General features: G+C 38.5%; 8 protein-coding genes and 4 long non-coding RNA genes across 22 annotated transcripts; 7 read left to right on the plus strand and 5 right to left on the minus strand.

The window, feature by feature from the left end:
- The first annotated feature begins 164 nt into the window (after positions 1-164).
- LOC124196016 (40S ribosomal protein S5) lies at positions 165-1,595 on the plus strand. Its single transcript, XM_046590772.1, has 6 exons — positions 165-283; positions 494-632; positions 821-1,030; positions 1,092-1,220; positions 1,282-1,380; positions 1,439-1,595. The coding sequence occupies exons 2-6, from the start codon at positions 501-503 to the stop codon at positions 1,505-1,507; spliced, it is 639 nt and encodes a 212-aa protein (XP_046446728.1). The 5' UTR covers positions 165-283; positions 494-500; the 3' UTR covers positions 1,508-1,595.
- Positions 1,596-1,995: 400 nt separating this feature from the next.
- LOC124196015 (RWD domain-containing protein 1-like) lies at positions 1,996-2,934 on the minus strand. The gene is made up of 3 exons (XM_046590771.1): positions 2,775-2,934; positions 2,478-2,709; positions 1,996-2,408 (listed from the first exon to the last, which is right to left on the minus strand). The coding sequence occupies exons 1-3, from the start codon at positions 2,854-2,856 to the stop codon at positions 2,015-2,017; spliced, it is 708 nt and encodes a 235-aa protein (XP_046446727.1). The 5' UTR covers positions 2,857-2,934; the 3' UTR covers positions 1,996-2,014.
- Positions 2,935-3,181: 247 nt separating this feature from the next.
- Positions 3,182-3,905, plus strand: LOC124196019 (COX assembly mitochondrial protein homolog). The gene is made up of 2 exons (XM_046590775.1): positions 3,182-3,403; positions 3,475-3,905. The coding sequence occupies exons 1-2, from the start codon at positions 3,355-3,357 to the stop codon at positions 3,798-3,800; spliced, it is 375 nt and encodes a 124-aa protein (XP_046446731.1). The 5' UTR covers positions 3,182-3,354; the 3' UTR covers positions 3,801-3,905.
- LOC124196018 lies at positions 3,871-5,098 on the minus strand. Its single transcript, XM_046590774.1, has 3 exons — positions 4,790-5,098; positions 4,431-4,580; positions 3,871-4,324 (listed from the first exon to the last, which is right to left on the minus strand). The coding sequence occupies exons 1-3, from the start codon at positions 4,851-4,853 to the stop codon at positions 4,092-4,094; spliced, it is 447 nt and encodes a 148-aa protein (XP_046446730.1). The 5' UTR covers positions 4,854-5,098; the 3' UTR covers positions 3,871-4,091.
- An 887-nt stretch (positions 5,099-5,985) lies between these two features.
- On the plus strand, positions 5,986-8,428 carry LOC124196014 (WD repeat-containing protein 37-like). The gene is made up of 8 exons (XM_046590769.1): positions 5,986-6,401; positions 6,498-6,623; positions 6,682-6,870; positions 6,953-7,125; positions 7,205-7,472; positions 7,540-7,678; positions 7,748-7,994; positions 8,062-8,428. The coding sequence occupies exons 1-8, from the start codon at positions 6,167-6,169 to the stop codon at positions 8,194-8,196; spliced, it is 1,512 nt and encodes a 503-aa protein (XP_046446725.1). The 5' UTR covers positions 5,986-6,166; the 3' UTR covers positions 8,197-8,428.
- LOC124196017 (UPF0598 protein CG30010-like) lies at positions 8,374-9,238 on the plus strand. Its single transcript, XM_046590773.1, has 3 exons — positions 8,374-8,511; positions 8,610-8,658; positions 8,723-9,238. Exons 1-3 carry the CDS (start codon positions 8,374-8,376, stop codon positions 9,154-9,156), a joined length of 621 nt encoding a protein of 206 aa, XP_046446729.1. The 3' UTR covers positions 9,157-9,238.
- Positions 9,239-9,271: 33 nt separating this feature from the next.
- On the plus strand, positions 9,272-12,857 carry LOC124196020. 11 transcript variants are annotated; one of them, XR_006875534.1, is made up of 9 exons: positions 9,272-9,445; positions 9,516-10,056; positions 10,416-10,549; positions 10,724-10,875; positions 10,938-11,149; positions 11,318-11,353; positions 11,531-11,614; positions 11,843-12,038; positions 12,095-12,496. It is a non-coding gene; the product is annotated as an uncharacterized LOC124196020 (long non-coding RNA). The 11 variants fall into 11 exon arrangements; XR_006875530.1 differs by adding an exon at positions 10,117-10,286 and having other exon boundaries at positions 9,278-10,056; positions 11,080-11,149; XR_006875537.1 differs by having other exon boundaries at positions 9,281-10,056; positions 10,938-11,023; positions 11,080-11,149.
- Positions 12,858-13,039: 182 nt separating this feature from the next.
- LOC124196022 lies at positions 13,040-13,688 on the minus strand. The gene is made up of 2 exons (XR_006875541.1): positions 13,512-13,688; positions 13,040-13,444 (listed from the first exon to the last, which is right to left on the minus strand). It is a non-coding gene; the product is annotated as an uncharacterized LOC124196022 (long non-coding RNA).
- A 605-nt stretch (positions 13,689-14,293) lies between these two features.
- On the plus strand, positions 14,294-15,918 carry LOC124196023. Its single transcript, XR_006875542.1, has 4 exons — positions 14,294-14,511; positions 14,571-14,672; positions 14,731-14,967; positions 15,743-15,918. It is a non-coding gene; the product is annotated as an uncharacterized LOC124196023 (long non-coding RNA).
- An 808-nt stretch (positions 15,919-16,726) lies between these two features.
- Positions 16,727-19,756, minus strand: LOC124196024. The gene is made up of 5 exons (XR_006875543.1): positions 19,587-19,756; positions 19,347-19,359; positions 19,004-19,248; positions 17,795-18,161; positions 16,727-17,683 (listed from the first exon to the last, which is right to left on the minus strand). It is a non-coding gene; the product is annotated as an uncharacterized LOC124196024 (long non-coding RNA).
- A 1,410-nt stretch (positions 19,757-21,166) lies between these two features.
- Positions 21,167-25,569, plus strand: LOC124196025 (protein unc-45 homolog B-like). The gene is made up of 18 exons (XM_046590778.1): positions 21,167-21,513; positions 21,588-21,986; positions 22,049-22,178; positions 22,252-22,382; positions 22,448-22,616; positions 22,681-22,839; positions 22,903-23,080; positions 23,147-23,309; positions 23,368-23,487; positions 23,558-23,667; positions 23,732-23,873; positions 23,973-24,146; positions 24,212-24,294; positions 24,358-24,449; positions 24,517-24,724; positions 24,783-25,044; positions 25,122-25,290; positions 25,375-25,569. Exons 2-18 carry the CDS (start codon positions 21,600-21,602, stop codon positions 25,479-25,481), a joined length of 2,784 nt encoding a protein of 927 aa, XP_046446734.1. The 5' UTR covers positions 21,167-21,513; positions 21,588-21,599; the 3' UTR covers positions 25,482-25,569.
- Positions 25,512-27,268, minus strand: LOC124196026 (E3 ubiquitin-protein ligase RNF113A-like). Its single transcript, XM_046590779.1, has 5 exons — positions 26,877-27,268; positions 26,613-26,805; positions 26,332-26,556; positions 26,065-26,248; positions 25,512-25,999 (listed from the first exon to the last, which is right to left on the minus strand). The coding sequence occupies exons 1-5, from the start codon at positions 27,042-27,044 to the stop codon at positions 25,660-25,662; spliced, it is 1,110 nt and encodes a 369-aa protein (XP_046446735.1). The 5' UTR covers positions 27,045-27,268; the 3' UTR covers positions 25,512-25,659.
- Between the last annotated feature and the right edge of the window lie 156 nt (positions 27,269-27,424).

Raw genomic sequence — 27,424 nt, forward strand, 5'->3', positions numbered from 1 at the left:
GAAAAAAAAAGACTAGAATGAAAAAAATCAATTGTAATTGAATTTATATTATAAAATCAAGCAATAAAATGCATATAATCCTATATTTTATGTTAAAATTAATAACTAGAGAAAAAATCATATTAAATGATGTGCGAAGTTGTGAACAGTGTTTGACATTGGTGAAAGAAGTGTTTAGGGATGTTCAGGTTTCGGTATGAACAGCTCCAACTTGCCTACAGTCGCGATATCCGATTTGTCTTTTCAGCCATTTTCTCGTCTGTGTGCACACCGGACTAACGTGGTGGGTGATTATTTAGCTTTTCCTTTTCACTTTTACATTCCTCATAGTTAATATAACTCATTACCATTTCAAATTGTAATTGATTGTCAGTCCGTTTTCCTTGAATGTCGATTGAATGAGTAGATTCATTGCAACATTAAGAGTAACATACAGCCGGTTTCACACGGCGTGCTGTCAATATTGCTGAACGTGCTCTCTTCTAATTTTCAGAAACACCATGGCTGATGATGGACATGAAGAACAGGCTGTTGTGGTGGCTGCCCCTCCACCCATGGCTGAACTCCCAGAAATTAAACTGTTTGGTCGTTGGTCTTGTGATGATGTCCAGATCTCTGACATGAGTCTTCAGGTTGGTTGTGTTTCTCTTGTAAACCTATTCTGTTGCGGGATATTATCCCTGTTTGAGGCTCTACTTCAAACAGACGAGTCACTCCTGCTACATTAAACTGATCTAAATTTATTTGCTCATGATTTTCATTGCAATCTTCATGTTTAAATTTGTGTCAAACATAATTGAAATTTTACTTCTCATTGTAGGACTATTTGGCTGTTAAGGAGAAGTATGCTAAATTCCTGCCTCACAGCGCAGGACGGTACGCTGCTAAGCGATTTCGCAAGGCCCAGTGCCCCATCGTTGAGCGAGTTACTAACTCATTGATGATGCACGGACGTAACAACGGCAAGAAGTTGATGGCTGTTCGAATCCTCAAGCATTCTTTCGAAATCATCCATCTGTTGACTAGTGAAGTATGTGACAAGCACACCTGTTTAAATTTTGACAAGACTAACCAATTTTACAACCATTTAGAACCCGCTGCAAGTACTTGTGAATGCCATTATTAACTCTGGACCTCGTGAAGATTCCACCCGTATTGGTAGAGCTGGTACTGTTCGCCGTCAGGCCGTCGACGTTTCACCTCTTCGCCGCGTCAATCAGGTATACCATTAACTTGTTTACGTAAGGGCTAATAGACTAATTGATATTTATTTTCATGCAGGCCATCTGGTTGTTGTGCACTGGTGCCCGAGAGGCCGCTTTCAGAAACATCAAGACGATCGCCGAGTGTCTCGCTGATGAGCTTATCAACGCGGCCAAGGTCAGTTACAGAAAAATGCCGTATTTCTTGCATTGTTTAACGTATTATCCAACTATAGGGATCAAGCAATTCCTACGCTATCAAGAAAAAGGACGAGTTGGAGCGAGTTGCCAAATCTAACCGTTAACAACAGATTCTGGTACGGTCAGTACCATCGACCCTCCAGAGGTGGTTTTGTGTCGATCAGTACAATACACAGAATTGCCCAATTAAAATTTTGTTCTGTTTTTCTTTGAAATTACATTGCTGGTTATTTATTGAATGTTGATTAAATGAATCAAGCATGCTATTATAATGCTTTGTTCGTAGTCTTATTGTGAAGGACTGACATTGCCTTTTGTTTAATCGATCACTTACATTTAATTACGTAGTAAGTCACATTTTTTTCATGATTCGAGTATCAACGTGAAGATTGGTTAAGGTGAGGTCTTATGTGATTTCTGTGTTGGTCTACTTTCTCTAAATGACTGCCTAGGTGAAATTTCAGGGTCGTTAAAATTCGGTCCAAACGTATTTACGCGTCCCAAGTAAATACTCGCTTTGTCTTTGACCTTATGTTGTCTAAGTTGAAATTTGGTTTAAGAATGTAGAACAGAACAGACAAATAAAGATAAATAATAGCCAGTATTTTATTTTAATCACTTCCATCTGACACAAGTTCATCATCTAAACCTAAATCTTCCAAATCCTGGAACAAGGATTCATCAACATTGACAACTTCTCCACCCTCTTCCAAGAATTTCAAATCAGATTCAATCAGTGATTTGTCAACCATGAACAACTCTCTACCAGAGAGCTTCTTATCCTTGTCTTCCTTCTCTGGTTTCTTCAGTGCAGCAATCTCAGCATCAAACTCAGCCTTCCACCGTAGAAAATTCTCCACAGTAACAGCAGTACCATGACACTTTTTATTCTCTGCTTCTTCAGCTTCAAGTATTTTACGTTCTGCTTCCTCATCCCGACGCCTAAGCTCAGCATCCCATTCATTATTAAGCCACTCATTGGCAGTGGAGACTAAAGAGAATATCCTAGATTTTACAAATCATTAATAAAATAAGTGATAACTTGATGGAAAACTTTAACTGTTAAATTCTTACATCACCATTCCTAGATTATCTTCAGCTTCTTTTTCAAGACGGTCTTTCAGTCTTTCCAACTGCTCATCATCCAAACCTACATCATCCATGATTTCAATCATTGGAATTTCTTCTGGGTAAGTTGGTGTGTAGGTAAATTTAAGGTCACATGCATAACCGATCCCTTCTTCTTCATCGTGTCCTTCGGATTTCACTTGCAGTTTAAATTGATGGAATGGCTCCTCTTCCAGAACTGAAAAAGTAGAGAAATTAATTTGTTGGCACAATGCTTTCTTGTATTTAAATTACAGTACTTACTTTCCAGTTCATCGGGATAAATTGATTCGAGAGAGAATATCTCGCCCAATTGTTCCTCTTTGTATTGTGAATTTTGTGACATTATTAAATAGGAGAAAACAGTTAATGACGTACTGTTAAATTCTCACATGTCAACATGTGAGAGAGCAGACGACACATTTCCAATATTCGGCTTGCCCAGTAACTATCGACATCTATGAGATATTGAAGAGACAGCAAGAAAAGAAAACTTCTTTACGAAATGAAAAAAAATCGTCATGTCTGGGTTAAAAGTCATCGAGTTTTTCATCAGTTTTTCTCATTAAAAATTTAAAAAAAATAAATAAATCGATTATTTAGGAAGTTTGCTGAAACAAGATTGTGACTAACAAGTAACATGGCTCCATCTACATCTAGAACCAAGGTACTACACATACACAACTCATAATTGGTGGTGAAGCCAGCAGGCCTTGACTTCTTTTTTTATTTCTCTTATGTTATGTTTTCGAAGTTAACTTCTCTTCCAGTCTTCCACTAAACGGTGTTATCGGGTTGTGATATCATTGACATATAGGTCATCGACTTTGAATTAAATGCGATTATGTCGAAACAGGAGGAAACGCACAACGCAAAAGGCCCTCATGGGCTCGGTATTATATAATTATATCATTCCATGTTTAACCGGCTCCGTTAATGTATATTCACTTGGTAATACCTACAGGCGATCCAGATGACAGGACTTTGAGGATTGTCGAAAAAGAAGTTCTTATTCCAAAGATTATGAGAGACAGAGCCAAAATGGAAAAATGTGTGCCTGAAGTTGAAGAATTTACAAAATGTTGTTCATCCAGCAATGTGCTGATGGCATATTCATGCCGGAAACAAAATGCAGCCATGCAAGACTGTCAGACGAGATGGTATAAAGATGAAGTCTTCAAAGAAGAATGCAAGGAAATTTACCTTAAAGAAAGGAGAGAATTCAGACTAACAGGAATTCCCAAGAAACATCGTCACAAGGAAACTGAAAATGCAACTAATAGTACCTAGTCAAATATTGCATGGAGTTGGTGTAAGTTTTTCTTTTCTTTATAAATCACGAAGAATTTAAAATAAACAATGAAGATGTAGAATAAATTGTATTGATAACTCTGATGATACATTTTAACACAATTGATTGACACCAAATTATGAGCCCATTGCTTCACATCTGGGAATGTTATAAACCCACTCTACCACCCTATTATGAACTGGGATTGAAAGAGATTAATTGAAAAGGTAACATAGTGTAGACCAGAAAAAATGATGTTTCATTTTCTCTGGTTCAGCCCATCAATGCATTTACTGGTGGAAATTCTTTGAATTAAAGTTTAATTTCATTCCCTCCAGTGGGCACTTGATGGGATTTTGCAACCAGTCCTGGCTTTCTTTAGTAGCCGGCTGTTGCAATGTTGCAGTTTGAGCTTGACCTGACGAAGTGTTGCTTTTAAAATTGTGAACAGAATAGCGATTGTAAAGTCCCCAAATGGAATTCATCATCTTGTCACAGTACTTTGACGGTGATGGATCTGCATCTGTTGAAATAGATTGAAAAGGTTTGATATGATTAAGTACATGTTGGTAAAATAAAGTTGTATTACTGGACAACAAGAACCAAATCAAATATTTAAAAAATCTTACATTGGTCATTGCTAAACTTGAAGTTTGTATTATTATCTTTCTGACGTTTGCTTCCATTAGTAGTAGCATTTGCAGTGAGGTTCATATTAGCCCTCACTTTCTGCACAGCATGCATCCCAAATGGCATTGATGCCATTGTATGCAGCACAACTGGGGACAGAAAAAAAGGAAAACAAGAAACAAAGATCAAATTTTGTTCCCAATACAGGTTATTGAAAATTTTTTATGAAATTGAAAAACAATAGCACACTTAAGCAAAGATAATAACCCATTCACTGTTTTAAGAGTTTGGGTAGCAACAGATAAATGAAAAAGTTCCAAGTCCAAACGAAATCAGGCAAGTACGTGCGTCGAATTACCTGGATCACGAATATCAGCGATGCGAGAAAGGACTAGGTTGTAACTGGCCCCAGTAACACACATATAGAGTTTATGAAAACTAATGTTGACAAATCTAAATGATCAAATGGAATCACAGATGGAAGCGCTCGGAGTTTGTGCGAGAATAGTTAGTCGAGATATATTTAGAAGAACAGTTTCAAGGGAAAAATTTCGGGAGTTGAGGGAGCGGAGATTCTAGTCGGGAGGGATGTATGAACGCGACTGCTAGCTTCACGGTTTCGAGACGCCAAATTAACAACAACTCGAGCTCTTTGAGCTTTGGAACACGATCGATGGATACCATTGGGTAGAGAGACCAGTGCGTCAATGTTTTTATTTTGGTCCTCTGCGCTATCTGGTGGCAAGTTCTGAACTACTAATTTGGGCATGCAAAGGACTTTTGAGGTGCTTAAATTGTTGATTGCATTAGACGCACTTAAGTGTTATATTTTTGGGCAAGGGTTGACTCTCTTTAATGAAAACTAATTATCTCGCATATATTATCGTATTTTTTGTTAAATTCATAATGTCAGGAATTAGTTGTAACTTCAGCCACCAGTGGAAAATCAAACAATGGATGATAGCAGGAAGTTTTATCTCAATTTCGTGAGAGGCCCTGTACTAGTTTCAGAATTTTGAGTACTTGTCTGTCCTCACGTACACAACACGTAGACCAATTGCCATTGACTGAGAGCATTAACTAACTTTAAATATGCGAAACATTTGCTCCGGGCTAGGAGTTGATCACGTTGTGTGGACATGTGCAAAACCTCAAACTGATAGTAAAAATATTGAAAATGCCACTGAATGCCACATATCTATCTGGGCTGGCAAGGCCATTCACACATTCTTCTTTTATGTGTACAAACACAAACATAAATAACCTCATCATTTGGTATATTGTATTGTGAACAAAGACCCATCTAGTCTTATTAGCGGGATTGAAATAGTTGGCCCGAGAAGCGAAGTTCACGTGATGATAAGAGACTACTGGGCAGTCACGGTTATTTTTGCTTTGGCTTGAGCAGAAATGAAAGGATTTGGACAGGCGCTCTTTCCTTTGGCTTGCATGTCCATATATAGCTGAACGTGTGGGATCTATCCAAACAATTTGCGTCACGATCCAATAAACGAGGTTTAAGCTTTTGACGTCAGTAACAATCAAGTTCAGCAACTGGACGTAATATCTGTGGTTGCCGGACCCCATGTCGGGCGCTCCCAGAATCAGCTGTTCAGCTGTCAATAAATCCGCCTGCGACGATTAAAAATCGCTGTTTCTGTGTTGTTATAAATAAGGACACTAATCTTTATCGTTATTGTACCACAGTTACCATAAAGAATTGTGTATTTCAATCATGGCTTCATCAAAGCCGTCCAAAACAAGGAGAATCCGAATGCCTGGAACTCCTCGAGCCTCGGGAAGTGACGATTTCGGTGCTGGATTTTTGTCCCTTTCGTTTGGTCGTACTGATCCCATGGAAGGCTCTGATCCTGTTTCCATTCTTCCTCCTGCATTTCGTAGTAGGCTTTATGGCCTCTTTAATCAGATTGAAAGGGAGTTTGAAGCACTCTACTCTGAAAACCTCCTGTGTAAGTAAATTATGCCTATCTGATATTTTTTCTTGGTGATAATTCACATTCCATAAGACTAATAAAAAGTTATCTTTCTTTCATTTGTGGGTAAAGTGCAAGAAAAAGTTGATTCTTTAAGTGAGAGAACTGATAGAGATGGAATAATAATTGGAGAGAGAGGTGGATTGGATCAGACTGATTTTGACTCCTTCTTTACTCGTAACTTGTTGAAACAGAAATGTAGGTATTTTTTATCACAATATTTATCAAATGTATTCTAATTTAATGTGTACTACAGCAAGTACAGGAAGTGCTCAGAAAATGAAGCCCAGTCACCGATTGAAAGCACAAACTAGTAGAATTGTTTCAAGTTTCAAGGCACCAGCCATCACTTGTGCCCTTTCACGACAATTCCGTGGTCACAGAGATGGCGTTTGGGATGTGACTACTTCCAAAACCTTCCCACTCGTTGGATCGGCCTCTGCAGGTCTTCGATTCAAAACGCCTTTCAAAAAATTTTAAATAACTCATAGTAATAATTTATAAATTTAAATAATATGCATTTTCAGATGGCACAGCTTGCATTTGGAGCACAGAGTCTAGCCGTTGTCTTCTTCAATATCAAGGACACAAAGGTTCAGTTAATTCCATGAGGTTTCATCCAACCAAGGATCTCGTCATGACGGCATCGGGAGATCAGACTTGTCACTTATGGCAAGCTGCAATTTCACCCGAGCAGATGGTATCAAATTTCGTGCTCTTATCTGTTATCGACCAGATATATAGTATTTCAATATTTACTGCGCCGTTTTTTTTTTTAGTATTCGCAGCAAAAGGGACTTTCTTCGGAAGAAGAAGTGGAGACGTCCGAGAGAGAGGATAATCTAGGACCAGCCGATGAAGATTACACACTTCCTGTCGGTCCGTGGGCGACACTGCGTACTCCAGTATGCGAACTCGTAGGTCACACGAACGCGGTAATTGCAGCTGACTGGATAGCCGGAGGTGAACAAGCTGTCACTGCTTCCTGGGATCGTACTGCCAATATTTGGGATGTAACGACTGGGGAGCTTCTTCACCAGCTTGTTGGTATGCGGAAATGTCTTAAACAATCTACCGTTTCCTGTATACTCTATAAACTTTTATTGACATTTAGGACACGACCAAGAACTCACTCACACTTCAGCACACCCTATTCAGAGACTGGTCGTCACTGCGTCGAAGGACACAACGTTCCGTCTATGGGATTTCCGTGACCCGATCCACTCGGTTTCTGTATTCCAAGGGCATTCAGAGTACGATAATTAAATTTTTAAACTGCTTTATTGGCATTTACAATTTTTTCTCTTCCTTCGTGTTTACAGAGTCGTTACTTGTGTCACTTTCACCCGAGAAGATAAGGTGGTTTCCGGCTCCGACGACCGGACTGCTAAAGTATGGGACTTGCGAAATATGCGTTCTCCTCTGGCTTCCATTCGCTGCGATAGTCCTGTGAACAAGGTGTCTGTTTCTCCAACTAACGTTATTGCTGTCCCCCTGGACAATCGTAACGTGCTTCTCTTTGATCTCAACGGCCAACGGCTCGCTCGCCTTCCGCGGAGCAATCGCACGGTATGTCTAATCGAAGCCAATAAAGAATGTAATAATCCAAATTTAATTTAATTTGTTTTTATCATAGGGCCATCGTCGTATGGTGTGCGCCACTGCATGGTCTGAAGAAAACATTAACACTCGCTGCAATCTCTTTACGTGCGGATTTGATCGAATGGTATATGGATGGAATGTTCAGCCCAACAAAGAATTGAAAGATTGATTATCAACATAGAATGAGTGATCAACATAATATATATAGCATCTCTCTAATCATTTTTTTTTTCATTAACGTTGTTGCATTATTTAAAGCACTAAGAATCTTATACAAGTTTTTCCGTGTTTCGATGTTTTGTGTAAAAATCTAACTAAAAGATCCAGCACCAGATGTCGCCTGAAAATGTTTACTAAAATGAAAGGACTTGGAGTTCTAATACAAAAATGTTTCAATCACACTTGTGTTCTTCAATATACTCAAGGACAATCACCAAAAGCAGGAATACGAGAATACTTTTACTACATCGATCATCAAGGAATGGTAAGTGTGTAAAAATAAAACTATTGAAAATCTATTTGCATCTTGGCTATCATTTGAATCTGATGTTGCATAACTATATGGCACTTTATTTCGCTTAGCTGTTTTTGGATGATGCGCGAATTAAGAATTTCACTTCGTGTTACAAAGGTACAAATCTTTTAAAAACATTACAGATTTTGTGATTTACAAGAATTTTTAAAAATTATTTCAGAGCTCAAGTTTCTGAATTTTTTCTTTGAACGCCTAAGAATCAATGACACTGGAAGCTACCAAAATGAATTTCCCTATCTATCTCCATGTGGAAGGGAGAGAAATTTTGTCCGTTGTGATGATCTACCCATTGTTTTCACCAAACTTCAGGTTTTAGAGGAAAAGCTTGTGCTTCCTTACAATTACTGTGGAACCAAACATGTTAATTTTGAACCCAACAAACTGTATATGGGATCTAGTGGAAGGATCTACCATCCTGGGCCTGAAAAACTCCATGGAATTGGGTTAATCAAATCAAGTTTAGCAATAGAATTAAGTCAAGATTTTACTTTTGGTGCTGATGGTCATCCAACCCATTTTAACATGCAAAAGGCAACGTTTGAACTAGACGATAGTCTTAAAACGAATCTGCTTAATCTTGGACGGCCGGAATAACTTTACTGAACAAAATGCTCCATTCAATGTAAATGCTGAGTCAAAAAATGTGAAATCATACATATAATTAGCAGTGTCGAAACAGTGCATTTATTTGTTATTTTTCCAGTTTTAACAGGACTCGCACAGGTTTTCTTCAGCATATATCTAATTTCGACATCTCAAGGCAGCGCTGAGGCGAATTTCTAATCAGATGATCAAAATTCAACATTTTCTTGTTACTTTTGCGGTTTTGCAATTCATCATCATAGTGATGAATAATTATAAGCAACGGCACGAATTCATCGGTGTAAGACAATCGATTACGAGATTGCTTTAGACTTGATAACAAACGTTGGATTTTTATTATTATTTATTAGTAGTAGCCTACAACACGAAAAAATGAGAAAAGTATGATCTTCAGATACAGTTAGGAATTAATCAAGATGGATCAGTGAACATCTGAACAAACGTTTGATATCGTGTAAATTCTTTTTTTTTGTTTGCTTTATTAAGAAGATAAAGCAAGGCAGTGAAAAGTCAATTGTGAGGGGAGGGACACGTAAATTAATTTTGGTGAGATCAGATGCAGTGGTGATGTTTGTTGAGTGACTGATGAGTGCATCTTGATGTGGATATGGGTAAAGTTACAATATTTTCACTAACTATTCCCTTTAAAATAACATTTTTCCCACAAAATGGAAATACCTACTCCCTAACCAGCAACCGCAGCAACCAGCTAGCTTGTGAATTTCGTTTTCCGCAAAAAATTTTTTGTTGTTGATGCATTTGCATTATTCGAAGGGAATAACGAGTTGGCAACCCTGTTGGTTTTCTTCTTAGTCATACGACTCAGTCTCAAGTCGCATTAACTATTCAACCGTTGACAGAATATGTTGGAACTCTGTGGGCTGTTCATGGGTAAGAACTAAGAACTAAGAAATCTTATTGTCTCTTTTAATATGCAAATGTGATGTGTAGTTGTTGATTGTCATTGTTGGAATGAGGAGTTGTGCGTCATTTGAAAAATGTAATAACAAATTTAAACCAGTTGAAACAATTGTCCAGTCAAGAGATGATTCTCCATGGTTTCTGAAATCAAAAGTCAAAAGGTTGACAACATTGCTTGAACTAGTGCAAACTGATGACCAGTAAGTATATTTGTTAGTGACTGTGAGATGTGTAACTGACACATGTGAGAATTTTAGTTACCATTTAGAGTGATATCATTTAAAATATTTCAATCTATACTGATAAAGTCTATTTTTTCTGTGTTTTAGTAGATGAAAAATGTTGACCAGTGAGTGAAAAATCGCATACTGTGTGCAGATCATGAGATGTACCACACTGTGTTATGGAAGTGCCGGGTAGTGCCCACTTTGCCAGTAGCCATTATTGTGTCCTGCAAACAAAGGTATATCATATGTGTCATTTTGTTGTTGGTCTATGTTAAACCATGCTGATGACATGCTTAGGACACCTAAATATTTACCATGATTGATGCTAATTCTGAATGAAACAAATTTGAGCTTGAAAAGGACTCCTGTTGGTAGTGCAAATTAATGGTTTACTACCAAACACTAAACAGGTGCTGAAAGGTGGTTACAAGTTGCATGACGTGTCTTCCGCGGTGTTTTACTGGATCGCCCAACTTGGTGTTTGCGTATAAGCCGGTCGGAGGCCTTCGTGATTTGGTGTGGACTGGTTCGTAGTTGGACTACTTGGCGTGTCTTTGTAAAGGTATTGCATGTTTTATGCTAATCCATTCGAGCCTCAGAGTCACCGGTTTGACGTATGCCTAGGATTCCGGTGCTAGAGGATCTCGTAAAGTAAAGGCCTAACCATTTATGCTCGATCACATTATTCGTTTCAGTGATCGATCACCTCGGTTTGATACATGTGGTCGCTGCGATTGGAGTTCACTAATCATTGTATGTTCTTAAGGGTGTTGGTGTTATTCTGCTGTCCGATGTTCTCTCGCGATACGTAAATCGATATATCTACCATGCCTGATGTGAGTTTCGTTTGTGGCATTGGTATTTTGACTACAAGTGATGATAATCTCAAGAGCCAATTTATTTATATGAGTATAAGTGAAATTGAATGATAGGACTGAATAAGATATTTGTTGTTGTTCTCAAGCACCATGAAGGTGGAATCTAATCATTTCGTCTATCTTTAGGTATGATCGTGTATTGCGGTTTCGTGGACGTAAATGGTAAACAAGTATTTTTTGACAACCATTTTTAAAAAATTGTGTGGACCTTTTTCCAGATATCTTTTGTTTAAAAATGGTAATTTTTCCTTGGATTCTTTAAAGTTGTGAATGTAAATTATTTGTATTATATATTATATTTATTATATATTTACTTGCAATTTTCATCTGATTTTGTAGTATGCTAAGACTGCTGTACATTTAGCCACAACGTCGTCTCTTCTCTCTTGCTATACATGAACATCTGCTGCGCCACCAACCAAAGTAATTATATTGATCTAGTTTCTAACCGTTAAGCTATAGATTTAGTTCTTTTATTTCTAGACCTTTTGCTTCTCTTTTTGTAGGATTCTCAATTATCAAGTTTATTTTCCCTATTTTTGAACTTTTTCTTTATTTGTAAGTTTGCCAACAGTTGATTCTTTTTTAACATAAAAAAAAATAGTTGTTATGTTACGTTTCTCGATGGTAATAGAATTTTTTCAAGTATAGGATTACCAGGCAGATGAGAAGCTGAGCTTATTCGTAGCAGTCCAATTTGCGTATGGATTTGTTGAAGCCGGCCAGTGAAAACTCTGATATTGAGCTGTTGCAGTCGTTAGTTCTGGTGTTATCCTGAAGGGCTAAAGAGCTCTATTCTTCATGTCTTACGGGAGTGATCATGTCTGAATCGATGTGTGATTTTAATGTATGTCAATTTAAAGTTAATATTTGGATTTTCCCTGTTTTAACCTATTTTACCAGGATGTAGAAGTTAAGCCTGAAAAATGCAGACCAGGAGAAGGATATTTAATTGTGGGGATTTTAAAATCTCTTGAAGCCATTCAGGATGGTGGTGATTGACAAAGGAGCTATAACCTACAAGACGTAAACTTAAGGAAATTGCTACCGGAATTCTCCACAAACGGTAATTTTTTAAGGGATTGTTAGTTTTACTTAATAGTAATTAATGTTTCTTAAATTATTCAATCTCTTAAACATACCTTTTCTTGTTTGGAATATTTAATCAATTAACTGCTTTTGATTCATTGAAATTATAATTCCGATAAGAAGTTTTTAAACTTTAGCTAAAAGCATCTGAAATATTCCTGCTGGTTTCTTTGACAAATATGTATGCCTGCAAATATATAAAATGTTTTTCTTTAATAGGATTTGTTATAGCAAGTTTAAGTTGAAGCTGTTTGATGTTGCAATTTAATGCAGAACATTCTTTCTTACCACCTTGCTAACTGCAAAAATTGAAAAGCTGTCTTTTTTTCACATCTACAACAACTTGTAGTTGTTTTGTCTTATATCTGATTTGTTTCATAGGTTTTCTCACTGTTGATATTTAAGGTACGACTGAAATTGTCTGGCTTTGTAGTCTAAATTGCAGCTAACAGCTTGTTTGAAAAATATGTCAACAAAATTGATTTCAAATGGATGTTTTCTACAAATCTTATTATTACGTGGTTTTGTTTTATTTGTAACCATCGCTTCTCGCCAGTTATTAAAGATTTGTAACACATTTTATAAAATATTTATTTATTTTATAATTAACAAAAATTGCGCATCTTCATTTTGTGTGTGAATGTTTTAAAAGCGTAGTTAAATAAAATGAATTGGTTAAATCAATGTAAACCGCGTATTTTAACTTTGTTAATACATACGTATACTAGGCAGTTGGTATTCCAGCAAATCAACATCAACCGACTTGCAGGTACCGTCAATCAAGGACGGGGGAAGACACTATCTTGATTGACTCCGACAAAGAATATTACTTGGCCAGCGAAGAAGAGAGAGGTGTGCCCAGTTTTGCTAGGGAGCGCTTAGTCATAGTCATATTTCTGGTTAGACTAATGACCCTCCATTTTTCATCAAATTATGAGCCTTCCAAGTAGTCCCCGCTCGACCAGCGCCCTCCTGGTTAGTACGTACAGCGAGTGAGTGACCACCGGCGGGAGTTGGTTTTTGGTTAGTAACTAAGGGAAACGGGGCCACAGAAAAGAAGGGAGCCCAGATATGCACTTGTAATTTATCTACATCTACACAAATTATCAGTCTCCCATTCCAGAAATCTCTCATCGGTTTCCAAAACAGAGGAGAGGGATTAACCTGAAAGGAGAAAGGTAAATCCAATAAAAAGAATTTATAACCATATTGTAGTGACAGAAAGCAATACCTCAAATCTATCAATTTTACATTGTCCTCCTAAATTAGAACTAAGTGGCGATCACCACAAAATCTTTGAGTGGCAGCATTTTCTTGCTGTTGTGACACAAAGTAGATAGCAAAGAATTGGATCTGGCGAAGGCATCAATATCTTGAAGATTTACAAAATCTTGACAGGGAAAAGTTCATGTGAACATTATAAACCTTAAAGAACACAGTTAATTAAGATAAATTTTGGTAAAATAACTAACTTGCAACAGAAATTGTTTAGCTTCAGAAGACACAGCTTGCGAGCTTGCATTATTGGATTAGACAATTTTATTTCTACTGTCACGAGCACCTTGGCCAGGTAAGCAGGTACACGAAAACTTCACCTGAAACTATTGAAAACATTAGTCAAGAATGCAGTAAGAATCATTGGATAAGGATTGTGTTATCTATTACTTAAAAACAGTTAACTCATTATCCGATCTCCGTTGTTTAATTTTTTAATTTGTTTTGATTTTTGAAGGGACTTTTGAAAGTTACGAGGTGTAATGTGTAATGTCATGTATATGCGCGACTGTGATTGTGCAACCAACATAAGATTCAAAACTCATTACTAGATGTCGCCACTTTCGTTCTTGTTGTTTCTATGTTATGAGACGAGGCGAAATGGGCGAAAGAAAATTGTTGCTTATATTCCTGTGATTTCAAATAGGCCTACCAAATTGAACTTCGTATCTTATGTAGGTATATCTTAACCTAGTTTCCTTATTTTCATATTATACCAACTTATTTCTTCAAATTTTAGATGCATAGCTACTGTCAGTCATCCCAACAAGTTGACTTAGCGCTCAGTCACTTACCATTCCATTAGATCCTCATGCTGTCAAAAGCCTAACACTCATGTTTGAAGCACACATATAGTGGTATACAAATGTGTGGAGCTAAGGCATTTTCCCATTACTGCTACCACACCAACCACACTACGTCAAATGCCTTACGAAATCATCACCCAAATGATAAAGGTAAGCATCAATATCACCTATCACCACGCTATTGTAATACTTCATAACATTTTCTTTAGCATCAGGAAATTTATCCCACCCGAGGAGTAATGCAGTTGGTTGCTGTAATTCCATTATTATGGTCTTTCATCATGAACATTTCAGTGTGTTTCTTAGAAAAGGTAAAGATTGATATGCTTTTTAATTTTTATATTTTATTAATGTAACATTTTTTTACAGAGCACGCAAGATTCCCACGGACATCCTTGAGCCAATGCTGGATTTTGTCCATGACAGAAGAGGGACTTCCACCAACAATCTGCTTCATCCTTATCTTCAAGACTCATCCAGCTTTACTGCTTCAGTGCTTCTTATGCTGCTAGTCCTGCTACACAACTTTTCTTGCTTCACTAGCGAGTTGGATCACTTCAGTTTCTGTGACACACCTGCAGTCACTCACCACGGGATTATGGCCAGGTACCGGACAATTGACTTATTTTCGTAGATTATCTACTAGTAATCTATTTGCGTTAAACTCTCTGTCTATAATAATTCCAAAATCAGGCCCTTCTTGCGCGCAAAAGTGTTACTTAGACTTAGAAGTGTTTCTTTTTTCTAACGCTAGATGGCTTTCAGCTGTCAAAACAGTCAGTTTCAGTTACTTTGCAAATCTCTAAACATTTATCGGCGGCTATTGTGTGGAAATTTTTTAGTGAAAACTGATGATAACTAGTCCACCAACAAAGCTCACTTGTTAGATTTTTAATAATGTGTTTTTTTTTCTACTTCCGGTTTTCTCATTTCAGTCAGTAGTTTAGTAAATATTCATCTAACGTACTAAATAACCACATATTCGTGATCTTCGTCGAATTTGTGGTAAAGTTCATGTTTTGTTTTTTACGTACGAGTACTTCCGGTTTCGAGAATTTTCCTGAACTATAGTTCAGGAAAATTCTCGATTTTGGCCAAATTTTGGATTTCGTTTAAATCACACTTAATCGACCCCAAATTTCATGGAGATCACGAATATGTGGTTTAATTTGACGACAGCTCAATGGTTGAGGTGCTGTGGTCACTTCCGGTATACTTCCGGAATTTTTTTTAAAAGACTAGCAAGTGAACTTTGTTTTGCCAATATTGTTAGGTAGATTTTAAGCAATTTAAAGCGCGCCTTTGAAGTTTTGAGCGATGCGACTACTATGTAACTTTTATTGGCATGTAACTTAATAAGAATTGTTTTGTCATTATTCAGGTAATGCAGAGGAGACGCCGAGAAGATAGATTTTCTCATCTTTAAAAATCGTTGGAAAATCGTCACCGGCCTCCGCGACTCGTCATCAACGTGGATCATCGTATTGTTGGTATTATTTCGTTTGTGTTAGTGTTAGTTAACCCGTTGGCTGCCACGCCTTTGTTCTCCCCTAGCTCCTTAGCACGGGCCGCGCTGTTCGGTCTCGTGGTTTACATGCCGCGGGGTCGGACAGTCGCACCAGCCCCAGATTCGCCGAAAGGCCCTGTTAGGCAATGCACCATAGGGACTTCCCCCTTTTCGATACGGTGATGGATTCTAGAGGTTGTGCATTCCATCTTCTCCTGTCACCGTGTCAGCCCGGACTTGTCAGCGATGGCAAGTCCCACTTTGGTCATGGATCCTTCAGACGTGGCGCGTAGAGTAGTAGAGAGCAACCTACGGGTTGTATGGCGTGGCAGCCAACGGGTTAACTTAAGTGTGTGTATGTATGTATGTATGTATGTATGTATGTATGTATGTGATTGTAAAATGTGGTGGAATTGTGGGTGGAGGTGGGAAAATAAAGCAATTCCTTTTTAAGTTTTTTGTTTGTTGTGTCTTATAATAAAATAATGTTTAGCACTTGACTTGTATATTTCTTATAACTTTGAAGTTTTACACAAGTTAAAGGCAAGTGACTGATCATCTCCAGACTTTTGAAATAAACTTCTATGAGGAATCAAATACTATCTGCAACTCCTTTGTTACACCAACTTAAGTTAAAAACAGAGCTGTTAACATTGCAAATCTTTAGTAAACACTATACAGTACGTCTCTTTCGTAACTTGCCCTGTAAATGAAGTTCGTCCAAACACTATAAAATGTCTGAATGCAGACCGACTAGAGCAAATCACCTCCAACATGCGAAATAGGAAAGATCCAACAAAAATCAGAATACGTCGCAAAGTCAAAAGGCTTTTAGGTGCCAAGAGAAGTCGTAAAAAATTATTACCCAGATATAATAATTTATTTTCTCATTAAAGATCAACAATTCCCAGTGACTAGTAACTATAAGATATGACTGTGTAAGTTGGAGAAGCGTAGGTTGTGGTGTAATATTCAGGTGCCTCAGTAGTTAGTGTAGTTACTCGGGGCAGAGTAAGACTTCGGAGATTCGGTGTAGTAGCTGAGTGTAGCATAGGTTGTGGTAATTCGAGCTTCAGTGAAGTATTTCGGTTCAACGAAATACGAAGAGACGGCGATTGTGTAGGAAGTTGAGGCTACGTAATACTTGGCCGCCTCGGTTTTGATTATGTAGCTCGGGGCAGAGTAGTTTTTGGGCGCATCTGTGTAGTATTCGACCGTTTTTGTGGTGTAATACTTGGAACCTCGGTGTAGGAACTGGGAACAGTGTAGTACTTGCAAACATCGGTGTAGTAAGCTAGCGCAGCATACGTAGTGGTGTAGTACTTCGGTGCCTTGATGGTGTAGTGTTTCACAGCCTCGGTGTAGTATTCGACCATTTGGTAGTGTTGCTCGGGGAAGAATAATCGAGAATAATACTTCAGGGCTTCGGTGTAGTAGCTCGGGCCAGTGTAAGTTTAAGTGTAATAATCTGGAGCCTCCTTGGTGGTGTAGTACCGGTTCAATACGCTGGGGCAGCATACGTGTAGAACTCCGGAGACTTGGTGGTGTAGTACTTGGGAGGCTCTATGTAGTACTCAGGATCTTTGGTGATGTAGCTCGGGGCATCATAAGTTGTGATGTAATACTCTGGAGCCTTGGTGTACTAGTTGGGGGCCTCGGTGTAGTAACTGGTCGTTGCGTATCATGTTGTGGTTGGTTAGTAAGACGGCGGCGTTGTTCTTAAATATCCGACATTCCCAGGAGACATCGGTACACTCGTGGTCGACCCAACCATCAACGATACAACATCCAACAGCAGCACAACACCATAGTAATCTAAAAAATTAACAGTTCAAAAATAGACTGAATTAAAAAAGGTCATATCAAATTATCAACTAGAAACGAGATAGAATTGATTCACGACTCGAAATATAAATGAATAATTACCCATGAATGCGAATTGGTTTTCCTTAGATGGTGTAGTACTTCGGAGCTTCAGTGTAGCGGTTGGGGGCAGTGTAACACTCGGGGGCGATGATGGTGTAGTAAACAGGAGCCTCTGTTGTAGCTCGGAGCAGAGTAATGTTTAGGTTACTCGGTGTAGTAAACTGGAGTAGCATAAGTCCTTGTGTAATATTCAGCCTTTTCGGTGTAGTAGTTGGAAGTCCCGGTGTAGTAACAGGTCGTTACTTGTTGTGTAGTAAGACAGCAGCGTTGTGGCTTGGTATCCGCCATACCCAGGGAACACCGGTACACCAGTGGTCAACTCGGCAAGCAACGATACAACATTCAACAGCAGCACAAAGCCAGTTAACTAGATAATTGAAAATATCAACATATCAATATTCAATTATAAGTGACACACAAACAAATAGGAAAAATGAGAATGGTTACAAGCACTAGTTGAACAAAATAATATTTAACTATCATTGATAATTGGAAGAGTGCAATTGTTGTCGGGTCGGAGATGCTCACTCAACTTATCTTTATCACCTTCCTTCTCTCCTTTTATACGACTTTTTCTCAGCCCATTTTACCTCCCAACTCAAACCTTGCGGCAATTCCACCTACTTGATAATGATTTCACACGTTTCTTTATCACCCAACCTCTACACCAATGAAAAATTCTGACCCAACCTTCACCAATATAAAAATTAACACCACGTGGCTGTCTTAAATGTCACTTTATTAACAGAAATTGGCATTGGAGAAATTAGAATGATTAAAAAATGACTTTACATGTAAAAAATCAAAAGTCCTTCCACAAGGTCATGTGCTAGTGAAGTCATCAACGCTTCATAAGCTCATAGATTATACTATTCAAGAGAATTCTTGCAGAAGATAAACTTGGCAGCCCATAAACCACACATTCCAACACAAAACCCCACATGTTTAAATGCCTTATTGTTATGAAGAACTTCTCCTTAAAATAAGTCAAAAAGCAATTTTTTTTCTAAGCCAAAATATTTTCCCTACCCTCTGTACTTCAAACACTCACATAAAATTATTCTATAGTATTTCAGAAATTGTGTGTAGAGACACGAGAGAATTAAAGCAACACCCGTTGGGCCCCCATTTCTGGCTTCACCCCATGCCAACTAAAACATGCTGGAGGTCTGAAACCGATAGAGAATTTAAAAAAAAAAAAACACTTACTGATTGCAGCAACTGAAGAATATCTATAATTCAGGGCGTCGTAGAAGCTCGGGGCATCATAAGTTGTGGTGTAATTCCCTGGAGCCTTGATAGTGTAATAACCGGCTGAAGCCGTGAAGCGTATGTTGTTGTTGTGTAGTATGGGCGTCGACATTGCGGTTTGGTATCCGTACAACAAAGACATTGACAAACTAGTGGTCGACCCAGCCATCAACGATACAACATCCGACAGGAGCACATTATAGCTAAATAAACAATTAAAAATATTAATATTAATATTCAATAACCGGCATATTAACAAATAGGACAAAGAAGGATTGATAAACACTCAACATAATATTACCTATAACTGCGAACTGGTTAAACGATGAACAATCCAGTTGGTGATGGGGTTGGTGAAGGAAACATCGGTGCACCAGTGGTCGACCCAGCCATCAACGATACAACAACCAACAGCAGCACGACGCCATAGTTAAATAAACAAATTATATATTTAAACATTAATATTCAATAGCATTTTAACCCATAGTCATTCTCAAGCCTTAATAATACAAAACTCTATGTAGAGAAACGGAATGTTTACCAATTGTTGCGAGCTGGTAATGCGATGAAGAAGCCAATTGGTACAGCCATACAGGTAGTTCACAACAGTTGTTGACGTGTCGGTGATGCTCACCCAACTGATGCCTGTATCCTTTTCTCTCTCCTTTTATACGAATTTTTTTCTTACCCTCACCTCCTAAGCCTTGCGGGTATTTTACCTGCTTGATAATGATGAAACACGTGTCGTTCTCACCCAACCTCTACACCACTGCATGACATGTTCTACCTGGCCTTTCCTTTTGCAGGTTGACGTCGCTGGGGATGGGTATACAACAAACAAAATCAAAATGAATACCAAATGGTTATAACACATCCCGTTGTCTCCCAACCTCTACACCACATTGACACGTTTTACCTGGCCTTTCCTTTTGCAGGTTGACGTCGCTGGGGGATGGGTCTACAACAAACAAAATCAAAATGAATACCAAATGGTTAGTCACGTCCCGTTCTCACCCAACCTCTACACCACATGACACGTTTTACGTAATGATCTCCGTGACCTTCGAGTGTGAAGGACAGGCCAACTGGTCTTTCCTTCTACAGGTTGACGATGGTGGGGATGGATCTACAACAACCAATATAAAAATGAATACCAAATGGTTATGGCTTAAAATTCACATTGACATTTGAGTCATTTGACTCGTGTCTTCGATAAATGAATAAATCTTCCATTTCGAACCGTTTGAAGGACAGTCGGACTTTTAAAAAATATTCCACTGCAACCTTATTTGTTTCAAACACATGATCAATCCATATTCAATATTAATTCATCAATCCATGATGTGTGTGCCTTTGTGGTCCTTGTTATTAGAAACCTCTTTACTGTTTCTCAGTCGATAAGTTCTCAAAAGCTGCAAAAATGTTAATAAGGTATGTTGTTGCTGCAATGTTGTTAAGGTAATTTATCTGATTTTGGCAATGACACCAACGATGATTTCGTATCCTATGGTTCAATAACATTTTCGGGTAGGGTGAAGGAAAATTCGGAATAACCCCAACACCAACGATTCCAACAAAGAAGCTGAAAATTTGAATATAGATATGGGAATTGGGAAAACGGTTTAACGAGATTGCATGTTTAGAGGACATAAATTCACATAACATTTCAAAGTCAAAGAATTAATATGTAATAGGATACATTCAGATATTTAATATTTCTTCCAGCTCGCACATGAAAATTTCAGTTCAAGCTTGGTTTTTAGTTCCCTTGATAACATCAACACAAATATTTAGAAATTACCGTTCAGTGAGACCTTCAGTTGAAATCTGGTGCTCTGTAGTACAAATAAATGTTGAAACATCCTCATGCAAAAATTGAGCATGACTGACTGCTGGTTCGAAGGAATCCATTCAGGCATATAATACAGCTCTTTTTATTTTTTAATAGCATATCTTTAAATGAATGAAATCATAGTCTTATTTCGGTGACAAATGAATTCTAAGGAAGATGTAGCATGTAGCCACAGCCAGATAAGGGTTGTTAACTTGTTATAATCATTTAGGCCTACATACAGATTTTCACACTCTTCAGTATTCAGTTTAACAGTGTTGGTTTTGGAGTTGTTCGTCACTTCGTCTGCTCTGCTTTCAGATTTTTCCGATTCTATAAGCAGAGCCATCTGCCCTTGCTACAAGAAATCAAGGAATTAAAACTATATACCGTAGCAGACGATTCAAGAATTTGACAGCGGATTATTTGGGTGTGTGTTTTTTAACAAACCGTAAATAGAATGGTAAATTTAGAATCTCCCCCTTCTTGAACATTCGAGCCTGTTCTTCGCTTCTGAAAAAGATTTAAAAAAAAACATCGAAGTTTTTACATAGTCTTTTTCCACGAGTTCGTTTAGTATTATCTTGCGCGCCACACAGAAAACACAAAAATTGCTACAAGTAAAATTGAAACTACGGTAAGCAGATGTGCTAGGTTTACTCGTGGATCGCATGTGCTCTTGTATTTAAGAATCTTTTCTGTTTTAAACAGGAGTCTAGGAAAATGACAAATGATAATCCAACAATTCGGCTGAAAGAGGCTGGAAATCAAGCATTTGCAGAAGGAGATTGGGACAAGGCCTTATCATGCTATACTCAAGCACTTCATTTAATTGAACTTGACACTCCAGAGAAAGCTGTCCTCCTCAAAAACAAAGCAGCAGTTTACTTGAAAGTGTCTGACTATGAAGCTGCCATCAAAGATTGCACCACATCTTTGGAAATTTCTCCAGATGATCCCAAAGCCCTTTTTCGTAGATGCCAGGCATATGAAGCCTTAGAAAAATATGAAGAGGCTTACAAAGATGCCAGACAAGTCCACAACTTAGATAAAAAGAATAAAGCCATTGCTCCTATTTTGAAAAGGCTCCATGATATTGTACAAGACAGGGTATGTTCCAATCAAATATTTTTATTCATTTGGTTATTAAAGAAACACTTGTATCCTTCTAGATGGCAAAATTTGCTCAGACAACCACAAAAGTGTCTCAAATGATGGAAATTGCCTTTGATTTTTCTTCGACTGTTGAAAAACGGGAAACTGCTACTTCAAATATTTTAGTTCTTGCCAAAGAATCTGCCGGTATGTGTTATTTGAATGGTCATTTCCAGTGATGCAATTTTTTCTATAAGCTTGCACTAATTTTTCCGAAAAGGTGCCGAATTGCTGGTCAAGGAAGGAATCTTTGAGAAAATTAATTCTTTGTTGAAGAAAGAAACGACGCCAAGTATTGTAGTGACTTGCATCCGCATCATCAGTGCATTGTGCAAAGGGAATCTGCCTCGAGTAATTTAAATTTTCACGTTCCCCTATGGGTTTTCTCCTTTTACTATTTATTTTGTTTTGTATAGGCCAAAATGATTCTCCAGCTTTTGGGAGTCCCTTGGCTTCTTGATCAACTGAATTCAAATAATGACGATCAAGTCAGTGCAGCTCAGTATTGTGTCCAAACAGTGATCAACACTATTTCGGGCTTGGATTTGAAAGACGATAAACAACCCAATAAGGAATTGTGTGAAGGTATTTTCGTTTTTCGTTTGTTTGTTTGCTTCTTTGTTTTTAATTTAATTTTTTGGAAATGCAGCGCACCGCAAGGAAATTGATACGATTTTAACTTGTTTGATTTACTGCTCCACCAGTCGAACCATCACTGGCAAATGCCGAGATGCTGTTCTCGAATTGATGATGAGGAATTGCGAATACCGCGCCCTGGATTGGGCCGAACGCCTCGTTGATATTAATGGTAATGCTATAAATTGAAAATGTAGTTAGTAAATCGATGACTCATGATCTTTTTACTCAATAGGCTTACAGCGAATGATGCAAATCGCCAGTGAATTGGAGGAAATGAAGTACGAATCGTCCATGGAAATTACGGAAAATACCCGCACCATCATCTCCTGTGCCTTGGGGAAAGTCTATGACAACATGTACTACGACTTAATTAAAGAACGTTTCAGTGCAAAGATTGAAGATTTTATCCAGTAAGTTATTTTCTCTTTGAATAAAAATCACAAGCTTGATTCCACCGTCTGATTTTTTGTAAACAGCGAACAATTGCAAACTCCTGGGATGGATAGCAAAGTTCGAGTGGTGGTGGCAGTGACGACACTTCTTCTGGGACCTCTAGATGTTGGTAGTTCCATTATTGGCAAAGAAGGTGTCTTGGAAATGATCCTCGTCATGGCAAACAGTGGTGAATTCCTCATGCAGGTGAGAAACCTTTTTCATAACTGATTTCTTTATCCGAGAGTTTACCGTCTTTTTTTAGCGTGTCTCTTGTGAGGCTTTGATCGCCGCCGCTTCTAAAAAAGATAAAGCCTCTGCCATCTTGGCTCAAGGCGTTACCATTCTCAAGAAACTCTATCAAATCGGCAACGACAACATCAAGGTGCGTATTTCAGTAGAAAACCGCAATAAATGAATGGATTGAATCACCTCGATTCAATTTGAAAATTTAGGTGAGAGCTTTGGTAGGTCTCTGCAAATTGGGAAGTTGCGGAGGCACCGATTCGTCGTGGAAGCCGTTCACCGACGGATCCACCATGAAGTTGGCCGAAGCTTGTCGAAGGTGAGTTTCCTCCACTTTGTCTGTAAGAGAATTCAAAGTGAATTGAATGTTATCCATTTTGTAGATTTTTGATTAACCCAGCCAAGGACAAAGACATGCGTAAGTGGGCTATTGAAGGCCTCTCCTACTTGACATTAGACGCTGAGGTTAAGGAGAAACTCATTGAGGATCGTGAAGCTCTTCAATCGCTAATTGAAGTGGCCAAGGTATGAGGGGGACGGAAAGAGACCCAGAATTTTTACATTCCTAATAATTTGAATGAAATAAAATTACATTTGCTAATCGTTATTTGGTAAATTTTACAGTCTGGAGACATTTCCGTTATTTACGGAGTCGTTTCCACATTGGTGAACCTCTGCAATGCATACGATAAACAAGAAATCATCCCAGAGATGTTGGAATTGGCGAAATTCGCTAAACGTCACGTGCCAGAGCAACACGAATTGGATGATCCTGATTTCGTTCACAAACGAGTCGATGTACGTTTCCACTTACCTTTTTTTTTAAAAAAAAAAGTTCTATTGTAAATTGTCCATTGTTTCAGATTTTGGGCAAGGCAGGTGTCACTGTCGGTTTAGTTTCTCTTTGTAAAACAGAGAGCGAAAATTGCAAGGAATTGATAGCCAGGTAAACAAAACTAAAAATAATTTTTAAAAGTTCAAGTTATTTTATAGTAACTTATATCGTCAGGGTATTCAACGCCCTTTGTGAACACCAGAATTTGCGTGGCATCGTGGTCCAACAAGGCGGTGCCAAGGCTTTAATCCCATTGGCCCTTGAAGGTATTTCTACTTATTTTCAAATAAAATAGAAACCAATTGTAATTAAGATTTAAATGTAAAAAAATAGGAACGACTAAAGGAAAATACCAAGCAAGCCAGGCATTGGCCAGGATCGCTATCACCATCAACCCGGAAGTGGCATTCCCAGGACAGAGAATGTGCGAATTGATCCGGCCACTCTTAGGTCTCCTTGATCTCGAATGCAACGCTCTAGAAAACTTTGAAGCTTTAATGGCCCTCTGCAATTTAGCTGGATTCGATGCCCCGAGAAAAAGGTATGAAATATTTAAACAATTGATTGTTGGCCAATAAATAATTCATCTCGGTTAAAAGGATCCTCAAGGAGCAAGGCGTTGCTAAAATCGAGAATTACATGTACGAAAACCACGAAATGTTGAAAAAGGCCTCGGTTCAAACGATGAGCAATTTGCTGTTTAGCGAAGAAGTGGTCAAACTCTTTGAGGGTAAAAACGACCGCACCAAGTATTTAGTCTTACTTTCCACTTCAGAAGACGTTGAGATGTCCAAAGCTGCTGCAGGAGCCTTGGCTATTCTGACGTCAGTCAGTAAACGGGCTTCACGGAAAGTTTTCGAGGTTTGCCTCCATTCTTTTTAACTTTTTCCCTGGAATTGATTTTAACTTTTTTTTTCTCTTGTTAAATTTGTCAATAGGCGACAGAGTGGAAAGAAATCCTTTGCTTCCTACTGAGCAATACGGACAAAGACGTGCAATATCGAGGAGCTGTTATCGTCAAAAACATCGCCAGTCATTCGAAAGAGTTGGCCGAAAAGTTGTTGCAACCTGAGGTTATTATGGTCCTGGAAGTTCTCACCAAATTCGGTAAAGAGGATTAAGTTAAAACTTTTGACATGGTGCCTTGAACTAATCTTTTTTGTAACCCATTTGAATCCGCTCTGCACACAGAAACACCTGAAATGGCCAAAATTTGCGACTGCGCCAAATCAACCCTGGAAATCGCCGAGCAATGGAAACTGATCGAGAAGGAGGACGACTCTGAAGATGAGTCTTGATAAATTTTAATGAAATGATTTAAACAAAAATTAAATTGTGTGCCTATGCAAATTCACTCGTTAAAGTTAAATACACTTTATACGTCAATTGAAAGCATTATTTAAAAAAGAAGGAATTACAAAATAATGTATTCTTACACGTGAATGGTAGGGGGAAAAAATAAAGATGATCTTATCCTCAATCGCTGTCATCATCTGAATCCGTATCGTTGGCCACGACTCCTTCGTCTGCGTAGTGAATGTGCTCAATCTCCGTAACGGGCTCCTCCACATCTGCTGTTGCTCCCGTAGGTTTACCAGTAGTGCTGCCAGACGGCTGCATAATCAATTCCAAGTTGTTGAGCTCCTCGTCGCTGTCTGCTTCCTTGTAAGTTTTGCCTTCTTCCTCCAACTTGAGCCGCTCGATGAGGCTCTTTGCCGGGTTAAAGACACCAAAAGTTTGTTTGCCGCAAACAAAACACCGCTGCGATTTGCGGTAATGTTTCAAGGCGCAGGCCTCGCAGAAATAATGCTTACACCTGCCGTGTCAAAATTTGCGTTAAATTCTCCTTCTTATAAATGAATAGGAGAGAGTCTTTATTACTTGGAGACAACGGGATGTTGGAACGACTCGCGACAGATGAAACACTTGAAGGGCAAATCTTCGTCGTCCGAGTGTATTTCATACTTTGAGTCGTCTTCGGCCGGCTCACCTTTTCCCCTTTCTTCTCGCTCCAACTGCCATCCGAATTTATAATCGGAACGGTCGTGCAAGAACTTACAACTGTCTAATAAAACACAGCAAAGCTTTATAAAAGTTCAACTGAATGATGATAATAACCCCAAAAACTTTTGGTTAGATTTTGAATACCTCCGAAACCGCAGAAACCCGTTTCCTTGTAATCTTTACAAAGATCTGGTTGGTAATCCCATCTCACTGTTGACCTGATGTTGGCTGGGGCTCGCATGGGGCCTTTTCTCACATTGGCAGATGCAGCATTTCCTTGGGCTGTATCTCTTTTCTCGTAGTACTGGGCATAGTTAGCAAGGCCACGATATTTCTTGTCATCTGCTTTGCCTTTCAGCTCCTGCTGGACTGTCAAAGAAACAAAACATTATTTTGGTTCATTTTAAATAAAAAAGTTGACCTACTTTGTAAAGATTTCTCAAAAATTGTCCTGGCATCTTGATCGACGGCAGTGTCGATCTGAACTGTGGAAGTGGCAAGATCGTCTTTCTTGTTCTCAGCACTTCTGTCAGACTGGAAGACGACTGTGACCTTTTCCTTGACTTCCTCATCAGAGCTGTTTTGGATTTCTTGACGGGACTTTTTCGTGGATTTGAACTGTCAACCCCAAAAGAAAAAAACACGATGAGAAACACAAATTCTTTTTGCAGAGACTTTCAATAACTCACAGTTTTAGCCGAAAGAAGTCCAGCCGATTCCTTTTTCCCCACTCGAGCAACAACAGTTTCATCTTCGCTGCTGCTTTTCTTGTCATCATCAGCTTTTCTCCTCATGGCGGCTCCTCCTCCTCTTCGTTTCTTGAATGTAAACGTGCAAACTTTATTGTCGTCGGCCATTTTTGTTTGTTTGTGGATTTTCTTGTTGGATCAAGCTTTCCTTTTTTGTATATAAAAATGTATTTTGACTTGTCAACAAACGAGAACAATAAAATAAAAATCCTTCCGTCTTCTCGTCGTCGGCTTTTCAAAAGGATTACCGGTGCACTGTTGTCTGATTCCTCTAATTGGGTTCTTGATGACTGATTGAATACGCAGCAAGGGATCTGCTGCAGATTTACATATATATGCACAGCAACAGAGACTAGTACATAGAGAACTATGCACACACACACACACAAAAGCTTTTATTATTGTGATCCAGATTTGTCATCTACGATGTCGGTATTAATGATCCGACCCCGAAAACCCGCTTGAGACTTTGAATATATCTTAACGTC

Source organism: Daphnia pulex, chromosome 6 (genome assembly GCF_021134715.1).
Source record: "Daphnia pulex isolate KAP4 chromosome 6, ASM2113471v1".
NCBI lineage: Eukaryota > Metazoa > Arthropoda > Branchiopoda > Diplostraca > Daphniidae > Daphnia > Daphnia pulex.